This window comes from Phyllopteryx taeniolatus, chromosome 4, assembly GCF_024500385.1.
Source record: "Phyllopteryx taeniolatus isolate TA_2022b chromosome 4, UOR_Ptae_1.2, whole genome shotgun sequence".
Taxonomy (NCBI): Eukaryota; Metazoa; Chordata; class Actinopteri; order Syngnathiformes; family Syngnathidae; genus Phyllopteryx; species Phyllopteryx taeniolatus.
This window is the reverse complement of record NC_084505.1, coordinates 26,152,036-26,173,885: the sequence shown is the minus strand read 5'-3', so window position 1 is coordinate 26,173,885 and position 21,850 is coordinate 26,152,036. Positions and strand designations below refer to the sequence as shown.

Here is a 21,850-nt window from a genome sequence, read left to right as displayed (position 1 = left end):
CTACAACTTATGTCATGACTTTATTTTCTTACCATTACATTGTTTTCTCGCAACCTTAAATTGGGACTTTTTTCTCGTAAAAGTTCACATAGAATTATGACTTTAGTCTCATTAAAACTTCATCTCATAATATTACATTTAATTAAAAAAAATAAATAAATTCTCATCTCGACTTTTTTCTTGTAATATCACAACTTTATTCTCATAATATTACAATTTTATTCACTGAGTTACATTCCAACTTCAATCATGTAATATTTCGTCCTCATTAAATCTTTATTTTGAATATAGTTCATTATTGTCCTAAAATTCTGACATTCTTGCAAAATTCCGACTTTATTCTTGTAATATTAAAACTCGGACGGTACTGGGGACAATATGTACAGCCACATGCATTCCGTTGGACAGCAACGTCCTTGAATATATCATTTGTTTAATCTCTGGCTGGAAAAATATTGATATCAAAACCTCATGGTTGGAGTGAGTCTCACCCTCACTCTCTCTCTCTTTTTTTTTTTTTTTTTTTTTTTTTTTTTGCAAGGTGACTCCATGAGCCAGCGATGGAGACCAAAAGATACCAAAGTCTCTTTGAGGGGAGCGATACAGAGAACAGGTGGTCTCAGATCTCCGGTGCCATGGAGTTCTGCTGTGCCGCTGAGAACTCCAGCCAGAGTGGCGCTGATGTCCTGATGGACATCGCCGATGCCGATGTCGCCGACCCTAAAGAGGGCGGCGGTAAGAGGCCGGAGCAGCCGCTGCTTCGTTCCCGGTCGAACCAGCACTTTGGCTTACCGCATATCAGCAACACCTCCCTCCACGGTCCCAAGATGGAAATGGACTCCAAGGAGCTTTCCAAAACCGTGGCTGAGTCCATGGGGCTTTACATGAATGCTGCCAGGGAGGCGGACTTTACCTTTGGTCAGCACAGGGGCACAGCCAGCCCCGGAAAGATGCAGTACCCGGTATGTAGGCGGCCTCTTGAGGAAAGCCAGCGCGGCTCGGCCAAGAGCCCCAAGCCGAAAGGGTTTGCGTTCCAGCAGCCCGGCGGCGCCCCCGGAGACGGCACCGTCGGCACCCCGGCGAGCTCCGCTTCCATGCTGGCTTCGTCGCTGTCCGGCAGCCCCCAAACTTCCAGCCCGGGGGGCGGTAACAACACAGTGTCGTCCACCACCACCAGCCCCCCGGCGGGTTTCGGCCCAGCGTGCTCACCAGTAAGCCACCCCGCCCCGGTCGGCGTCAGGTATAAGAATTCATTGGCGTGCAGTCCCGTGGAGTCCAGCACCGTGGGCTCGCCGCCCCTCATCAGGTCCCCCATGTCCAGCCCGCGGCGTATGACTAGTGTGAGGTCCCCACCGTCCTGCAGCGTCAGGTCGTCCGTCTCCAGCCCCAACGCGGTGCGGCCCCCCGCCTCCAGTCCGGCCATGGCAATCGGGAGCCCGCAGAACCCTTCCTCGGGAGGCTTCCTGGCATGCAGTCCGGCCGGCGAACTGAGTTTGGTGCAGGGCGACACCCGCAGCCCCGAAGCGACGGGTCTGATCAGCGAGCCCGACTTCAAAACCTTTGAGTTCCCCAAGGCGGAGATGGTGGACGGGGAGGTGTTCAACGTGGGTTTGGACCAGATGGGCATGGTGAAGTACATCAAGAACGAGCCAGGGACTGATTTTAGGAGCATGTGCTTGGGGGGGTCCAAATGCGACACCTCCAACGTGCCGTTTATCGCGCAAATCAAGAATGAACCTGACAAAAATGACGAGTGCATGAACCCGCAGTCCTACGGCAACCACTCTCCACCGCTCGGCCTCTTCCCCGCGTCCGAGACCACCTACTTGTCCCTAAGGAATAACATAGACGAATACAGCCTCGCCGGAATCTTAGGACCCCCGGTGTCTCTCAACGGGAACTACGACCCCGATGTGTTCACCAACAACGTCCTGTCCAAAGGGGTTAAGCAAGAGTCCAGCGACGGCGGCTACTACCAGGAGAGCAACGGCCTGCCCACGTCGGCCATTGTTGGAGTTAATTCCAGCGGACACTCATTCCACTACCAGATCGGCGCGCAGGGAACAATGTCCTTCACGCGGCACGATGCCCGGGACCAGTCCAACCCTTTGTTGAATCTAATTTCGCCTGTGGCGGCGTTAATGGAGTCGTGGAAGTCACGGCCGGGCATGCCGCAGGGGTCGCTGTCGGCCCGGGGCGACGGATATCCAGGTCAGAACTGCATCGGTGACGGCATGATGAGGTAAGCGACGGATTTACGCTTTTACAGGGTTTGGTTGGATTTGAGCTTTACGATCAGCTGCTCGGGGATGGTTGTCTTTTCAAGAGGCGGGACACCGCAGTCATGTTGCATGATGATTCTTCTACAATGTTATCTTGTCAATTTTTCCAGAATATTATGACTTCATTCATCTAAAATTCCCACTTCATTCTCGTGGCAGTGCAACTTTTTTCTCATATTTTGACTTCATTCACGTAAAATGATGACTCTATTCTCATATTAAGCATTATCTCGTAAAACCCCCAAAAATGTCAACTGTTTTCTTTCTTTCTTTGCAAAATCCCGGCTCGTTACATTATTCACATAAAATTCTGACTTTCTTCTCGTAACACAACAGCTTTTTTTGTCATATTTTGACTTAATTCACGTAATATAATGACTTTAATTAAAAAATATATATTTTCAACTTTTTAAAAATGAAACTTTACGACTTTTCCCCCCAAATATGTCACCTTTATTAATGACAAATTATAACCTTATTACCCCCAACATTACAACTGTCTTTCATAAAATATTTCAGATAAAATTATGATGTAATTTCCGTAACATGCCAAATTATTTTCTCATAACTTTACAACTTTTCCCTCATAATATTTCATTTCTTTGTTTTTGTGTTTTCTGAAGTGTTAAAGTGTTTCACAATTTGTTATATTGTTTTGCACTTCCAGGCCACCGTACATAACATTCCCGATTTATTTCTCGTAATATTTCAACTACATCCATGTAAAATCACAACTTTATTCTCATATTAAAATGTTATTCTCGTAACATTCAAACTTTTTTTTCTCATATTACGACTTAATTCTCATATTAAAAATATCTCAATACAACTTTTTTCCCTATAAAATTATGACTCTATTTTCATATTAAAACTATAACCTGTAAAATGACACCTTTTGTATTGTAAAGCCCAACTTTATTCATCTAAAATTCCAACTTTATTCTCATATTAAAACCTTATCTTGTAACATTGGAACTTTTGTTCTCATATTTCAACTTTAGCCACATAAAGTACAACTTTATGACTTTCTCATAATATTTCGACTTTATTCGCATCAAATTGTGAGTTTATTCTCGTAACAGCTGCGTGAGGACACACCCGTAAATTGGGCGACGTTTGAGTGGTGCGTGTGCTTTTTGTTTAAGTTGTTTTAATAATAATAATTTTTTTGTGTCTTGTATAGATAATTATCGGACTCAATTTCCATCAGGTTGTCTCTTAAGAAGGCCGTTCACTTTGTTGAAGTCATCTTCAGTAGCATGAGGCACTTTGAACCAGTCGCTATTAAAAAAAAAAAAAAAAAAAAAATGCTGGCTAAAAATGAAGAAGGCCACGTCATTCTTAACACCAGATCAAAACATTCGCGCTCACTACTGTGTGTTCTAGTGTACCACAGAGTTGACCTTTTATCACAGGCTTTGCCGACGCAAGAGGCGTTCACTGGGGGGGAAAATATGTGATTTAACGGGCCAGAGCGTTGGCAGCGTTATGAATTATGAACAATTCATGACGTGCTTATATTGCCAGACTGACTGACGGGGCTTGATTGTATTGTAGTGCTGTACTGTACTGCACTGTACTGTAACAACAGAGCTGTACGAGCAGCCCCTACAGCAAAGTTCTGCTGCCAACATGTTGCTTGTGAACTCGAAATGATAAGAATGTAAAACTGTGATAAAGTAAAAAATATTCATTGGTTGATGAAGAGATTCTAGCGCATGTATCCTGGTGAAAATGTATGGATTTTAGGGGTCCCGAACATGCCCCCGTAACACTCAGTGCGCCTCTTGGAAAGCGAGTACTTCGACAAACTCCTACGAAGGGAACACGCAAAATCGGAAGCACCCTCGACAGATGTGCGTCACTCAATTGTGAAGCTTTTCTGTTAATGTGGGTGGATCATAACGTCGAAGTTTGATGACCATTTCCGAGGTATGCCGCGCCTAGAAAGTCGGCCATCTTGGTTTGACGCAGGCCATTTTGGGGGCAAAATTCCTAGACTGGTACTTTGGTTCCGATCCGCACTGACGGGATCGCTGCCACCTTAAATCCTAACGAGATCCAGCTTAGTCCCGGTGTCAGCCAGGATGTCTGTAAAAAGAGTTGGCCTACGTGCTCCGAGCAGACAGAAAGACAGAGATCTTTGCTACTGTATTGCACCGCGCATTGGCCCGATATTTCATTGGCATTTAAAAAATAAATATTACGTAACCATTCAAAATCCCTACAAACTTTGATCCGCTGAGAGCTTTGGTCAATACAGTAAAAATCCCCCGGCTCCCTTTTTCTCCCCCCTTTCACTATTCGTTTCCGCTTTAAGTGGTTTTAATTAAAGATGGCTTCCCATCTGAGCATTCTTTGAATTTTAACTGATGATACCCCGGAGAGGAGAGAAGGACCTTTGTCTTGTTTTACGCAAAGGTCACATGCCTGCAAAGGGGCGTAAAATCACGTTTACGTGGTCGGGCTTGAACTGAAAACGCAAAGGAGTTGAGTTTGATGGCGCCTATTCAAAAGATGAGCAATGTATTTGAAAGCGCATCACAAAACAGAGAAATATTTGAATAGATTTTCCCATAGGAAATTATAGAAGTAGTAAAAGTCTGTTTCGCTGTCAAGGTGGCCATCCGAAAAGCATCATTAGCCCTCATTAGATGTTTGAAGGAGCATTTAAGATTGCAAAAAGAGATTGCTGCTAAATAATGAAACAATGTAACGCTACGGTAAAGTCAAAATACTTACCCTTCGATGACGAAAAATGAGGGAAGAGGCTTTTTACACATGGATGAGACTCATACAAGTGTAAAAAGAAGAGATACAGAGGTTATACCTTTACTCAATTGGGGAAAAAAAAGAGGGGAAGTAGAATTGAATTTATTTGTATAGCCCTTAATCAAGAGTCTTAAAGGTCTTCACAGGCCCACAGTTGACAAAGATTGGTGACATTCCTTGATCTAACCCTCCCTGTAAAAATCAAACCTACTCCAACATCTGAACTTGGAACAGTTCGCGCTGGATGCTGTCCAACTCTCAATGTTCTGCGAAGGGCCGAAAAGGCGTACTCCAGAGAGCTTTCTAATGAGCCTTTAATTGTATGTTCCTCCGCTAAATGAATGGATACAAATGATTTGATCAATTCAGACGCCACAGGATACTAAATCTCCAATTACAGCTTGAGCGGGCTCGCGGTGCATTGTGAGCTCTCGTCTGTTGTTTTTATCGTGTAATATTTCGACGGCCAAGGCTGGCCTTTGTCACCGATTCTGATCATAACCTTTATGGAAAGAATTTCGAGGGGCAACCGAGGCGTTGAGGGGGTCTGGTTTGGTGGTCGTGGTATTGCGATCTCCAACTCTCACTGGAGCGGTTCGCGTCCGAGTGTGAAGCGGTTGGGATGAGAATCAGAACCTCCGAATATGAGACCCATGGTACTCAGTTGGAAAAGGGTGGAGTGCTCTCTCCGGTCGAGGAAGAGATCCTTCCCCAAGTGGAGGAATTCAAGTTTCTGCGGCCGTGCGGACTCTGTATCGGTCAATCTACCTTCCTACCCTGACCTACGGTCACGAGCTGTGGGTCGTGACCGAATGAACAAGATCGCAGATACAAGTGGTCAAAATGACTCTCCCTTAGACATAGGGTGAGAAGCATTCAGGAGGGACTCTTGAGTTGAGCCGCTGCTCTTCCGCGTAGAGAGGAGCCAAATGAGGGGGCTCGGGCATCTGTTTAGGATGCCCCCTGGATGTTCCACCCTGCGGACGACCAAGGACACGCTGGAGAGACTACGTCTCCCAGCTGGCCTGAGAGCGCCTCGGGATCCCCCCCGGGAGAGCTTGATGAAGTGGCTGGGGAGAGGCAAGTCTGGGCTACCCTGCTAAACGACTCGACCCCGGATAACTGGAAGAAGATTGATGGATGGATGTTTATGTTGTGCTTGTTTTTTCAACGTGTGTATTCTCACTGGGTTTTATGAAAATTTTAATAGATTAAAGTTTTATTTGAATTAAATTTTTAATCATTGTTATTTGATTATCTTAATAAATTTTTTATTTCATAATTTGTTCATTTATTCAATTGATAAAATCCATCCATTCATTTTCTGTACTGCTTATCCTCACTAGTGTTGCGGGCGTGCTGGAGCCTATCCCAGCTATCTTCGGGCGAGAGGCGGGGTACACCCTGAACTGGTCGCCAGCCAATCGCAGGGCACATAGAAACAAACAACCATTCGCACTCACATTCATACCTACAGGCAATTTAGAATCTTCGATTAATCTACCATGCATGTTTTTGTGATGCGGGAGGAAACCGGAGTACCCGGAGAACACCCACGCAGGCACGGGAGAACATGCAAACTCCACACAGGCGGGGCCGGGATTTGAACCCCGGTCCTCAGAACTGTGAGGCAGATGTGCTAACCAGTCGTTCACCGTGCCGCCCCAATTGATAAAATCAAAATGAATTGAAGTTAAAGTTTTACTAATTTAGTGGTACATCGTGAAGATTTTTAGCTATACTTAATGTACTGTAATCATTGCTTTATTTTCATTCTCATGGTGGTGAAATGAGACATAGTGGCTCATGGAGTCATTTGGTACATACACTTAATCCTTAACTCAAAATTTTCAAATAATGAAAAAAAAAATGTCTTTGAACATTGTTTTGAATACTTTTATATTATATTAATACATTAGTGGGCGAAAGACAGAGCCTTGAAGAACACCGGATGAGATATGATGATGATACCCCCCTCGCAGCTGGGATAGGCTCCAGCTCACCTGACCCTAGTGAGGACAAGCGCTATAGAAAATGGATGGATGGCTATTGAGTTGCTGAGCAGCACATTTTTGAGGTACTGGGTTCAAATCTCTTCCTCCCACATTCCAAAAACATGCATTTTTTTTTTTACATTTCAATAAAAAATGTGTTGTGCGTTCCTTTTTACATGAGCAAAAACAGTTTTGCTTTGCATTTTCTACAAGTGCACAGGTTTACGTTGCTCAAAAAAAATTAACACGAGCTCATCCAGCATCTCGAAGACTCAATTACAGAGAGCTTGTGCTTCCCCCCCCCCCCCCCCCCCCCCCCCAAACAGTAATGAGAAGGACACCAAGCTAGCCGCTACCTCTATTGTGGCACATTTTAAGTATGACTCACTCTCTGCCAGTTCACTCGTTATTTATATCAATGGCATAAATAAAATTTAACAACGACCTCTCGGTATGACTCCCAAAAAATTACCGTTAAAACGTGCGTCTCTCTGGCGCACGTTCAATAAGAGGGGGACATTTTAGTCCTCAAGAAGGGAGGACTTATTGACAGGCGAATAATGTTGCATCATTTTATCTACCCAAAGAATTGGAAAGTGGACCCCAAAAGCAGGATACAGTGAACCCCCGCTATATTCCGGTTCATCTTTCGTGGCACTGCTATATTGTAGATTTTCAAGCAATCATTGTTATGGGTTTTTACATTATACAAGTCCAAGTGCTGCTCCATGTGTGTTAAAGTGGCATTTGTTTGAAGGTTTATACTGTAATTACCGTAACATCCATGCTAATTTCTGTTAGACCATCCATGACATTTCTCATTAGACAGTAAATTAGCATAAAGCTACCAGACTAGACAAAATTATACGGTTTGGTGTTTAAATATATAGTGTTGAATTCTATTTTGTTTTGTGTTGGCTTTATCATAAATTTCAACGGGGAGTGACAAAAACAGCTTTAGGCAACCACGCCTCTTATTTGGAGAACCATGCACGCATCCTGTTTCATCAAAGTAATGTTATTCCTTGACAGCGAGAGGGTGATGTATGTGTATATTGCGGATTTTCACGTATCGCGGGTGGGTCTGGAACGTGGCCCCTGAGACAAACAAGGGTTCACTGTATACATTAAAAAAAGTAAAATAACATCAGTGACATCAGGGGGGGAGTTAAGTTTCTAGCGGCTCCCCCCCCCCACCGAATCTGCAGAAATATTCCGAAAATGTCTTGTTACGCGTTGAGGCAAGCGCATGAATAAATCACTGGCTGCGAGCAAGCAGTCCAGTCCGGTAGAGAATGAGGTGATTTATTTTTTGTTTTATTTTTTTTTTTTTTTCACCCACTTTGGAAGTGTTCACCTAGAGCTCATGAATAGTTAGCGCGGCGGGCACAGCCCGGCTCAACTGGAGGCCAGCGCTTTTCTCATTGAAGACTCATTTTGGAGTGAAAAGATGTTTTTCATGCCGCGCCGACAGCCGTGACGCATCACCCCGCTGGCTTGGCAAACAATTGAATCTTTGTAATTCTAGAAATATTCCCCATCTTTCACGTGTTAGGAGAAGTATGCAAGTACAGGCATTGATGTCTAAGTGAATTAAACCACAGGCACTTTTCGCAGTATTCTTGTCCCTTTTGTCACAGAGCTGCAAAAAAAATAATGAAGACATTGTACAACCCCAATTCCAATGAAGTTGGGATGTTGTGTTAAACATAAATAAAAACAGACTACAATGATTTGCAAATCATGTTCAACCTATATTTCATTAAATACACTACAAAGACAAGATATTTAATGTTCAAACTGATAAACTTTATTGTTTTTATTAAATAATCATTAACTTAAGAGTTTTATGGCTGCAACACGTTCCAAAAAAGCTGGGACAGGTGGCAAAAAAGACTGAGAAAGTTGAGGAAGACTCATCAAACACCTGTTTGGAACATCCCACAGGTGAACAGGCTAATTGGGAACAGGTGGGAGCCATGATTGGGTATAAAAGGAGCTTCCCTGAATTGCTCATTGTTGTGTGTCAATTGTGTCATTCACAAGCTAAGATGGGACGAGGTTCACCTCTTTGTGAACAAATGCGTGAGAAAATAGTCAAACAGTTTAAGGACAATGTTCCTCAACATACAATTGCAAGGAATTTAGGGATTTCATCATTTACGGTCCATAATATCATCAAAAGGTTCAGTGAATCTGGAGAAATCACTGCACGTAAGCGGTCCCTCAGGCGGCGCTGCATCAAAAACCGACATCAATGTGTAAAGGATTTCACCACATGGGCTCAGGAACACTTCAGAAAACCAATGTCAGTAAATACAGTTCGGCGCTACATCCGTAAGTGCAACTTGAAACTCTACTATGCAAACCAAAAGCCATTTATCAACAACACCTAGAAACGCCGCCGGCTTCTCTGGGCCCGAGCTCAACTAAGATGGACTGATGCAAAGTGGAAAAGTGTTTTGTGGTTCGACGAGTCCACATTTCAAATGTTTTTGGAAATTGTGGACGTCGTGTCCTCCGGGCCAAAGAGGAAAAGAACCATCTGAACTGTTTATGGACGCAAAGTTCAAAAGAGAGCATCTGTGATGGTATTGGGCTGTGTTAGTGCCAATGGCATGGGCAACTTACACATCTGTGAAGGCACCATTAATGCTGAAAGGTACATACAGGTTTTGGAGAAATATATGCTGCCATCCAAGCAACGTCTTTTTCATGGACGCCTCTGCTTATTTCAGCAAGACAATGCCAATCAACTTTCTGCACGTGTTACAACAGTGTGGCTTCGTAGTGAAAGAATGCGGGTACTAGACTGCCCTGCCTGCAGTCCAGACCTGTCTCCCATTGAAAATGTATGGCGCATTATGAAGCGTAAAATACGACAACGGAGACCCCGGACTGTTGAACAGCTGAAGCTGTACATCAAGCAAGAATGGGAAAGAATTCCACCTACAAAGCTTCAACAATTAGTGTTGTCAGTTCCCAAACGTTTATTGAATGTTGTTAAAAGAAAAGGTGATGTAACACAGTGGTAAACATGACCCTGTCCCAGTTTTTTTGGAACGTGTTGAAGCCATAAAATTCCAAGTTAATGATTATTTGCTAAAAACAATAAAGTTTATAACTTTGAACATTAAAACATCTTGTCTTTGTAGTGTATTCAATTCAATATAGGTCGAACATGATTTGCAAATGATTGTATTCTGTTTTTATTTATGTTTAACACAACGTCCCAACTTCATTCGAATTGGGGTTGTAATATACTGTACATGCCAGCCCAGTAGTTGGTGATTTTAGCTTGTTAAAAAACAACAACATTGTACAATTATATATTTTTTTAATCTCATATTCTTTCTCATGAGATTGCATTAATTTGAAATGTATTTATTGTTGTAAAAAGTCATGTTTGTCATTGGTTGCAATTTAATTCTATGATTGTTTTAAAATGTTGTTTATCACTTTATTTTTAGTTTAACAAATGAAAAATTAACATCATATTTTTCATTACATTAGAATTGTATATTTTTTTATGGAAGTGCAACAACTAATCAATTTAAATTATCAAATTAATGGCTAACTATTTTGAGAATCGATTAATCGTTTAGAGACCTTGTTTAACTTAAAATTGTCCAAAATTCCTCCAAAATATTCTCACATCTCAGTAGTCCGCCATGAATGCAGGCTGATTATCTTTGTGTTCAATCAAACAAGGACATTTTTAAACATCTGCTTTTACTTTGGAAAACAATGAGCAACATTTTTGCCTCTTTTCTGACACGTTATGGGCCAAACCAATAATTATATCATAATCAATTTATGTTTGTGCATTTTCTGCCCAATCAATTTGAAATAATCTCCTGATTTTTTCAATAAAGGGATGCAAATTTTAAAATGTTTTTTTTTTTTTTGCATCTTGAATATTTATAACCTATATGTTGCAAAATTGTAAATGATTTGTCCCTTTCTTTTTTTGGAGTGAGTACGACAATATGCACATAGTGAAAGCCACGTTAACAGTCTCACTTGACAGCAGCAACACAATGCGGGCCGGACCCCATAAAAGTGCAACCGCTGTTGGCTGGCGAGGCGTTCGAAGTGGGCGGGGATGGAGTGCTGGTCTCCCAGCATGTGTGAATGCTTGTCCTCTTTTGAACCTCTCCCTAAAAAAATATAGCGCTGTGACAAGAGCTCCGGATTTTCACGCAAGTCCGGTGCCGGAGTTGCTGTTTTAATCCACCCGGCCCACTTAAGTAACGTTAAACGCATGTTTGGCTTTGAACTAGTCACGGGCTCATGTGGCTTTTTCTTACACTTTTTTTATGTGAAAGTATGATGATGATGACTGCCATTAGCCTGTTACTGCTTTAATTCAATTTCTTTCTTTCTTTTTTATTCTTTTCATTTACATTCACATTACATAATTAAAAAAATAATAATGTATTTTTATTTAAAATATGTTCTTGTTCATTACATTACATATTTTTTAAATTTAAATTATTATTTCAAAAATATTAAAATTGTCATTCTTTTTAATTCTGACATAATTTAATTACAAATAGATTATTTTTCCCTCAACATATGCACGACCAGTCAACAATTTCTACGTCGTTATTTAACAAAATTCTCACACTCGTTTTCATTACATAACATTTGCTTATTTTTATTTTTTTTATCAAAAATCTAAACAAAATAATGTGATATTCCTTTTATGTTGTAGCCGTTATTCTTTATCAGAGACCGGTTATTAAGACACGTTCAATTGTGGAAACCAATGTATTTTATGTCCCCTTTAGCAGAGTGTATAAAGAACTGTTTATCGTTTTTAACGCATTCAAAGACAAAAAAGTTCCATCGGATTGATCACGCCTCCTCTAATTTTTTAACGTTTAACTAAAGCTTGACTCAGTGTTGATGCCACAGCGCCCACGTTTACTCCGGTCGCCGTTTGTGCCTAGGGACGTCGCTTCCGAAACACGCTGAGTGAAACCGTTTCACTGAAGTGCCACTGCCAACTGCAATTAAACACATTAATGCCATCATTTGCCCATGACTCAAGTTATTTGGCACCATTAAAACACCTGAATAAACAGTACAGAGTCATTCGTGGTGGAAAAAAAAGAGGTAAATACAGTACATGGGAGGCAGGTCTGAATTAATACTCAAGGGTGCGGAGTCTTTTAAGGCACCGACCTAGATTTGGGTGGTGTGCCTTTTGGTGCATTTTATCTGCGTCATTAAAACTTTTAATGGGCATTCAATGTCATTTCTTTTAGGCCGTATTAGACCGTCACTTATAGGATTGAAAGTAATGATGTGAGAAACTGAAAAATACAGTACAGTAAACCCCAGCATATAAATTTTTTATTTTTTTTAACATATCTGTTTTTGTTCGCAGAAAATCTCAGCCATTCATAGTTTTTGGGTTCAGGCCGAATTTCAAGTATTACCTTGCTGTTGTTAGGTTTAATTCATTGATCGTGTCGTCCCCCCCCCCCCGTCTCCATTTGTTTGTGTTGAATAGTTTAACTACTGAATAGTCATTTATGATTCATGATTGTGTACAGACTTGATGCATGGTGTTGATGCTTTATGATCCTCTCTGTTTTAAGTGCTTTGCTGCCATCTTATGGAATCTATATGCAATCACAAACCCCAGTTAGGGAGGATTCTTTTCGGCACTTGGTTCATTGAAACAAAAGTGAGAGCGATCGCCTCTTGTCCTGTTGAGACGCTTTGTTAAAACAAGGAAACGGAGCAGTAACTTCCGAAGGTAGACGGAGAGATTCATTGTTCATTTAAAAGTTGTTGGCACTTGGTATATTAAAACAAAGGAAAGCCTAGAACTAAAAATGGAACAAAGTAAAGGCAATTGTTCAAACAAAAGAAAACTGAGCAGCGACTTTGCAAAGGTAAAAACCTAAAAATGCAACGCAATATAATTTGTATTTATTGGCCACACAAAAACGGTTTATTAATGCACAGTAAGGGCAATTGTTCAAGCAAAGCAGACATACTGCAGCAGTAACTTGTAAAAACCTAAACCTTCATTTTTATTGGTCATTTAGAGACAAATAAATAAATAAAAAAATGTAAAATTGTCACACCTGCACATAAAGCTATAATTCCTTTATAGCTAGTGACCTAGAAAACGTGGTTTTCTGAATCCCAGTTATTCCTGGTGGACACTTAGGGAGCCGCGGTGACACACTGAGCCAGCAGGTAAAAAGAGACTTCTGAGGATCAGATGGCAGCTCCAGGTTTTGCTTTGCTGACACTGCGGCGAGGAATGAGATCACAAAATGACTCACCACGTAAATGCAAGATGGAGGAAACTGTTGCAATTAAAGAGAACTTAAAAGGTGATCGGAACTCTCCCCAACACACCCAAGCTTGCAGTGGGGAGTGTTTCTTTATATTGCGAGCCAAAATTGTATTTATGTGCGAGCTTCAGATACACCGCCATGTGAGTGAAGTGAAAAAAAATGAAAGGAGAGTCAGAGTTGCACATGCACTTTCAGCCGTTTACTGAATGGGACAAACAGTCAAACACACAAATACAAAATAGGACGACAAAGCAGCTAGAGAAGACCACAACTTACACCCAGACTCTCACATGCAGACTAACTGGCCCAGTTTCTGATGTCACTTATTAGGCCATGCCCCTTAAAGCAGGAATATCAAAGTCATTTTTGTCCCAGACCACATTGTAGTGACGGTTTCTCTTAAGAGGGATGTTATGACAGAGAAACTATAAAAATGATTGATCGCCTCATCATATTATCAAACATACACAACAAATCTATGAACTACTTTTTGGAATCAGAAGTCAAGGATAATAGTTTGTTATTATTATTCAAGTGGGTTTGGTAACACAAAATTGCTTGCAAAATCTCATATGTTATAATTTAGGACATGTCAATTTGAAATATCGGTCTAGAGTTTAACAAGAATCATGGAAGTTAACACATATGATTTGCTTTCACGGGCCACATAAACTGATGTGGTGGGCCAGATGTGGCCCGAGGGCCTTGAGTTTGACACCTGTGCCTTAAAGGCACACAATCAGCAGTTGTTGTGACTCCTCAATGTACAGCAATTACGCTTTATAAAAGCTTTTTTTTTTCTTTACATTCTGTTGTATTATTATGTTGTATTGCTTTTGTGATCGAGATGTTTGCCAAACATCGTGTTGCTACGTGAAACTGTCTTTGGAAGCTGACGTTCCAAAAAACACCCACAACATAGATTTCTGCCAGAATAAAGACCGCTGCAAGATTTTGTGTTGTGGATGCTCAACTATGAATCCATTCTATCCAAATACTCATATTTACGAATACTGTAATAATCAAAATATTGCTGAGTTGTTGAATACACATGGTTGAAATTTAGTAAATTTGCAAAGTATTTTTTTTTTGCCAGGATGAACACTGCTGCAAAAATTATGAATCCACTCAATCCTCCAAGTTCACCTGGTGGGGAACAATACTCGTATTTATGAATAATAAATGACATTTACGGCTCTGAGAGGAGGGCAATTAAAGAAATCCTAAATGGGATTTGTTTTCAGTTTGCCAAGCTTTGGTTTGACAGGAATGCCTCACTAAAGTTCAATGTAACATAATCCCCTTGGCCTTAATATTTAAACGTGGCATCGTCTTGCTTCACCTTCCTTGCCCTTTTGTTGTCTCGTGGGAAAGAGTATACCTCACGTTCGGTGTGATCACAGAGAGAAAAGCAGGCATCAGGCACGTGGCGCGTTGGGCTACAAATCACCAGTTCAGTGTTTCACAGCATGCAAATCTTGTGGCTTGCGGGCACCACGGTAGAACCGGTTTTCCCTGAACTATGTAGATTCTTGCTTCTGCGGAGAAGCTTATCGACACGGTGTTAACGTTGGATGCCGGCCAGAGATGGTGAGCATGCGCAGCTAAAGGTTTCTAGTCCATCTAGTGTCTGTAGTTCAGATCCCATTCACCCATCTGTCGGTTATTGAGTTTTTTGGGTTAGTATTACCATTTCAAAGAGTAGCGATAAACAGGCCACATTAGACAGCGTAGGCAAAACAGTTTTTGCATTTTAGCATTGCCCATCTGTCTAGTACATAGCTCGTTTGGTTAAAATCCCTAGTTGGAGTTTGTCAAAGTATGAGCCCTGAAATTCCCCCAAAATGGCTGCTTCAAACCAAAATAGCCAACTTCCTGTTTAATTTGGGCATGGGTCCCTGAGTTTTATGTGTCCGGTTATAACAGACATTCATTCATTTTCCATACCGCTGATCCTCACTAGGGTCAGACGTCCACCAAATATCATGTCGATCAATCAAACTGGTGTCGGGGGTTAATTTTAACTTTGAAATATTACTTTTTTTTTTTACTTTCCAGGGTCTGCTACTGAGTCAGTTTGGGGCAGTCATGTTCAGGGCCGCTATAATACATACATTTTCCGTAGGATACACACACTTGCAAAAATTTGCCCTAATTATCATTAATATTGATTTACTGTCTCTGAGAGTACCCGCAAACCCTCTTTGCAATATCATTAGCGATAGCATCGACATCTAACAGGATAAAGCGAGTTGCAATCAGTATGCTCCCACCAAATCTTAAATTACTCTATGTGCTTTGGTTTTTAATAGCGCATTTATAGCTGCAAGTGAGTTTAAAGCAGAATTCCTCTATCTTTTCTGGCTGGGATTCTTGAGCCATTTTGCAAGTCTAGTCAATGTGACCTTGACAAAGAAAAATTTTTATGTAGAACAAAGAAAAAATACGTGTGATGCAAATTTCTGCCAGGATGATCACAGCTGCAAATTTTAGTGCAGTGAACGATCAAGTATGAAAGGTTTATCATCCGGGTACCCCACGTGGGATAAAAAAAAAAATCTATATGAATAATACGCAACCTTTTGCCCATCTTTTTAAGACGTGGTATATATTTGGTAGCCATTGGACAAGTTTCTCTTTGAATGACGCCAAGAAATGCCCAACGGTACCCTAAAAGGACCATTTCAAACTAAAATGGCAGACTTCCTGTCTTTCCAGGCGTGGTTTCTTGAAACCTTTTTGTGGGTCAACCCGTGACAGACATGGTTACCAAATTTCATGTTAAGTGAATATGACTTCAGAGAATGAATTTAAAAAAAAAAAAAAAAAAAAAAGGCCACAACGAAAATTCTCGCCATAAATAGCATGGCTGCAAAATGTCTTCGAAACGTGTTTTACACCACGTGACAGTAAATACATGACCGCAAGGAGGACGATCGACATATTGTGGTAGAAAAATGTGTTTTTGTTTACGTACTTGATCTTAAGCAGTTAACCCCATCCAGTAACGACAAAGCGTAAATCACACTTGGCGCACTTCGTGTTTTAACAGCGCATTTTTAGCGTCAAGTGAGGTCAAGCGTTGCTGTTAATGCTACAGTATGCGAAAATGTTCAAACATTGCGCTGAGGTTGAGAATTACGAATGAGCACATCTGGTCTTGTTTTGCCCGTTTTGTGCCTGATGAATGAACTCCCACTGTAGCGCTATATGCTAGCTATTACCGGGCTAAATTCAATTGCTCATTCATGCAATGATTTTAACAATTTTTTAATATACTTAACCTTTTTTCATCCAGGTAAGGCAATTGACAACATATTCTCATTGCAATGCCGACCTGACTGCAGACAGCAGAAATGAATACAGTGAAACTTCACCGATTAGCGATTCAGCATTTGCAACCTCACCTACGTGCAATTTTTTAATGTAGAACCTAACAACATCCATCAATTTGCTAAAAAAAAAAAAACAAAAAAAAAACTATATGCACCTATCTGCGTATTTTTGTGCTTAGTCTTAAAACTATTAATGTAGAGAATTATTTAAAACAGGGTGAAAGTTCCGGATGAATCTAAAAGCCACTTAACCGGTGAACTTCATTTGACCTTCTCTAAACCTTTGAATGCACATGTCCTACTGTTCAGTGTTTCTGGTACTTTTTTACACAACTAGCTGTTGTCATACATACAAATTCCCAAGAGGTGTCTGATCCATGAATGGACCAATAATGTCAATGTCTTTCTGTCTCCAAAGTGTTCTCTGTCAATTGGACCGTCTGTTGTCGTACTAGAGCGGCTCCAACTACCGGAGACAAATTCCTTGTGTGTTTTTGGGACATACTTGGCAACTAAAGATGATTCTGATTCCGATAAATGTCCTGGTTGAATTAGAACTTGTATTTAAACAGTCCTATTCATCACCTACAAAGGTTATGGTGTATTTCAGGTTAATTCTGAAATTTCACCCAAAAGCTGAATAGCCCTTTTTGTGTGTCGTGTATACAGTGACAACAAGGTGACAACATTTAATTTAGCAAGAAAATACAATTGCGTGGAAAATTCAATGTTTCACTCGTTATATGCCAACCACTGTGCAGTGGGAAATTATCCCATTTCACTTCATTGGTGCCAAAAATGTTATTTATTTACTACAAATAATGTATTTCTGCTCATCTATCTACAGTATGCCAGCGACATAGCGGGACGGCCAATTAAATGGTCTTCCACTAGATGTCATAACGTACATCCTTAACATTTGAATCCACTTTTTGTGACATTTTCGATGGGTGGTGTGTCGGGAGATTTTTCGAATATAAAATATGTAGCCTAAATGCTACCAAAAACAGCGCTACGGGCTAGCGATGGCAATGAGTTATTGTAGCCGTGGTCTTCGGTCAGAGTTGGCAAGTCCTTCTCTGCCGGCCTAAACACTATCAGAAGCATTGACCTACATCTGCAACCTAAATTATTTTGTTAAATGAAATTGTATTAATTTATTCCCAACAGTCTTCATTTTGCCACGTTCCTCGTGGCTGCACTGCTTCCAATACATTTATGTGATGATAGATTTTTGATTTCTGATCCTGATCCCGACACACATGCAAGGGTGGCCAATTCTCGCTGAGTGTTACTCATTGACAACATTGATGCCATTATTGTATTATTCATAATTTCCTGTACTGTAATAAAGAGAGATAGCATGGTGTTGTTAATCAGATGGTTTGCTGTGAGTGGGGCGACGCCAGGGAGCGTAATCACAGTAGGCAGAACGGTAGAATCGGCGAAAGGAATGACAGAAGAGAAATGGCGCGAGAGACATTTTTCTATCGTCCCCGCAATATATATCGCCATATCACCCAGCACTATTATTGATGGTTTCTAGAATTGTGATGTGACGGTGGTGATATTAAAAGGTTTATGAAGTTGGGTAAGTCCCCAATGAAGGCCCAGGTACCAAATGCACACAGCCTGCCACTGCATTGTAGCATGTGCCTCTACTGACCTTTTTTTTTTTTTTTTTTGCCGGAATGTTTCAGATACTTTTTGTCATGGTGGAATTTATTGAACATCTGCGATATGGATCAGTGGTTTAGTGATTCCCTCAGAGGGCTCCCTTTGCTTTGGGTCCCCATGTGGCTAGCACACACAGACACACGCACACACTTGTAAACAAACCCAGCTGCGATGCGGACATGTTGGCATTCCGATGTGGCTTCTCGTTTGCCATCATATCGTTTTATGATCTTATTTTACCATCCGGCAATATGGCGCAGATTGATATTAAAGGACCAGTACCGCTTTTTTTTTTTTTTTTTTGGTTGACTAATAGCTGACCAATGACCAGATGACATCTAGTAACATTTTAATATTCTTAAGTCATTCATAAGGCCAGATGTTAGCCATGAGCTACATGCTATTAGATTAGCATCTGTCCGTCCAGTTGCATCTATTTTCAGACTCTCTGCTCAATATTGTCAATGTATAAATATAAAAAATACCAAATACCAGCCATCCATCCACACCTCTTTTCCTTTTACTCAAAACATATTTGCCTATAATAATAATGAAATTCTACATTAAGGACTGGATTGTGTTTTGTGTTTTAGGGTTATCGCGCCTTTCTGGAATCACAATACATTATATTCTAAAAAAAGTAATATTTCTTTATACTAAACAAAAGCAAAAAAACCAAAAAACTAATATCCTTATAACAGTTAAATTTGTGAACTATACTGTACTACGGGTTCTATAGTTTTCCGAATATCCCTTCAATAAATTGAATCCGTCCATGTTTTGACAGACAATACGAATAGCCAATAATAATGCGAGTTGCTCCACGCTGAACCAATCTGTGGCATCAATAGAACCACCCCAAGTTAGGTTTAGCAGCAAGACGCAACTGCTGCAGCCTTGGGAAACTACTCTGTTTCTGTTTGAGACTTTACGAAACCAAAGTAACTGCAGACTCACAGGGAACATTTAAAATTTGTTGTGATTTGGTTCATATCGGGAAATATCAATATACTGATATGAAAAGAAATATTGTGATAGGAGTTTTACTGATGATAGTACACAGTCATAGCCATAAATGAAATGTTGCTAATAATTGGCATCATAATTTCTTTGTGTTTCAGTTTCCGACCTTGGTTTTCTCATTTTTTTTTGGCCAATCATTTTCATTTCAGTGCATCACTGTTTGTTATAAAAATTACATTTCCTTTTACTTTAAATAAATGCAAAACAAAAAATACATTTGCAATATAATAATTAAATACGACAATGTGAACTATATTGTAGTTTGTGTTCTATGATTAGATAAAACTTTTCCTGGAATCACAAAAAAAACAATATCATATATTTTAGATTTAAGTTGATTTAAATTTGCCATTGGACATGTCATAAGTAAATTTTATAACTACCCACACCTCTTTCACTATACTTAAAATAAAACATCATAATTCCATTTGCATCGCAAGAAGTCTACACATATTCAATGTTTCCTTCCTTTCTTGGATGATTTAATGACTGCTTGGTGCTGCAATTTCACAATAACATCTTGAGAACTTTGGACGCAGAAGCGTGTATGCAAACATGGGAGGTGTCCAGGCGCAAAATGGATGGTGCACTTTTTTTTTTTTTTTTTTTTTTTTAAGAAGGGCTCTCGTCTATTTCGAGAGATGGGGTCATGACACGAGACAGGGCGGACACCCAGGAACATTCTGACTTGTCAACGCCTCGTTATGATCGTCTTTGGTCGCGGCTGAGGTGTCCATGAGAGAATCTGGTCAATGTACTGAATGTCTAGTCACGGGTCGGGTCCTTTGCACTGTTTCTGTTACCCTTGCAGTCCACAAAAAACTGTATTACTGTATATTAAAACAATTTTTGAAGTGGCTTTTAGCTTCACACATTTTAAAACACACTTTTAAAGTATTCCGTAGTGCCTGTTATCACTCTCTCACTATCAACTACCAATAGACAACTATCGTATAACATCGCTTTGAGGAACTGAAAAGAAGACTCATTCGCACAGTTCTCCAAATAAGAGGCAACGAGTGCTTGCTTCAAGCTGTTTGTTGCTCCCAGTTGAAAGTTTACCGTACAACCAATACATATGAGAAGCAAACATTGCATATTTTAACACAAAACACTGAAATGTTCAACCCAACCATATAATTTTGTCTACAGAATATGTAGCTTAATACTAGCATGTAATGCAAATGTCATGGATGGGCTAACAGAAATTAGCAACAATTCTAAACCTTCAATAACTGCTACTTTAACACACAGAGCAGCAACACATACAAACAGAAGATACAACAATAATCACAAGTATATTTTTTCTCTGCTCTGTGCGAACAACTATTACTGATGATTAGTAGGGGACCTTCTCTGCCTCTTCTTCTTGCTCTAATTACATTGTATCTCTTCCAGCAGACCTCAGCGCTGCCCTACATATTGCGGCATAACGTGGTGAAAGCACTCTGACCAAGGCTTATTTTGTTATTTTTTTCTTCCTAAGTTATAATAATAAGTTATGATATAACTGGCTTCCTCTCTTAAGTATTAAGCCGGCAGACGATAAGAGAGGGGATCAAAAGTGGGCTTTTGTTTCCAGATGGAGGTCTCAGATTTGCCTGGGACCTATGGATCCACATGGGCTTACGTGAGCTTCATGACATTTTGTAAACAACAGCTGTGTCAATGGCAACGTGTGGGCTTTTTCCACATTGTTGGGCCCACATTTTATAACGTTTTATTCCACCACGCAGAAGAGCGTGAGCCAAACACAAAATTTGACATTCATTTGGATGTTTGTTCATGAAATGCAAGCCTAATTCATCGTTAGGAGAAAAATAACCAACGGCCGAGACAAAGAGGCAATCATGTGGATTGTATACTATCGTAAAATGATTTAAATTTAAAATTTAAAGGCTAAATATTTTCCACCGAGCCCTCATTGGATGTTGATTTCAGCGTGTTTTTTTTTTTGCACTGAAAATTGACATTTACAGTAAATAAAAAAAGGGAACACATTTCAGTGATAAATGTATCATTGAATAACCTCATGATCATAAGTGATCTGATTATTTCTTTACTATGAATTGTGCTTTGTCATACATAACGATGTTGATTGTATGAAACTGTTTGTACAACAGCCAATGTTCACTTACAAGAAATGAGTGTATTACATTAAATACTCAAATGAACTCCGCCATGGGTCACTGACCCCACTTGGCACCGTTGCAAGCAGACTCTAACGGCAAATGGTGAAAATAATCTTTGGAGCTTTTCGTGGATGTCACTTTTGTAGTTTAAAGGTTTAAATGAGTAATAAATGTTGAAATCATAGGCACAACGGTATCTAAAATTTTAATCGTATCTGAAGACAAACAAATGGGCCAAGTGACGGCTCGTATCTCCAAAAACTTGCGAGTCAAGGCACTCAGTTGTCAAGGCACCATTGTAATAGTGAAAGT

At 40.3% G+C, this 21,850-nt stretch overlaps 1 protein-coding gene across 1 annotated transcript in view; it reads left to right on the top strand.

Moving 5' to 3' along the window:
* The window catches only part of nr3c2 (nuclear receptor subfamily 3, group C, member 2), a 75,038-nt gene that overhangs the window by 1,541 nt on the left and 51,647 nt on the right, over positions 1-21,850 (top strand). Inside the window, exon 2 of the mRNA XM_061770940.1 lies at positions 542-2,242. Within this exon, the coding sequence (XP_061626924.1) occupies positions 561-2,242 (1,682 nt within the window). The 5' untranslated portion in view covers positions 542-560. The remainder of the gene's footprint in view (positions 1-541; positions 2,243-21,850) is intronic.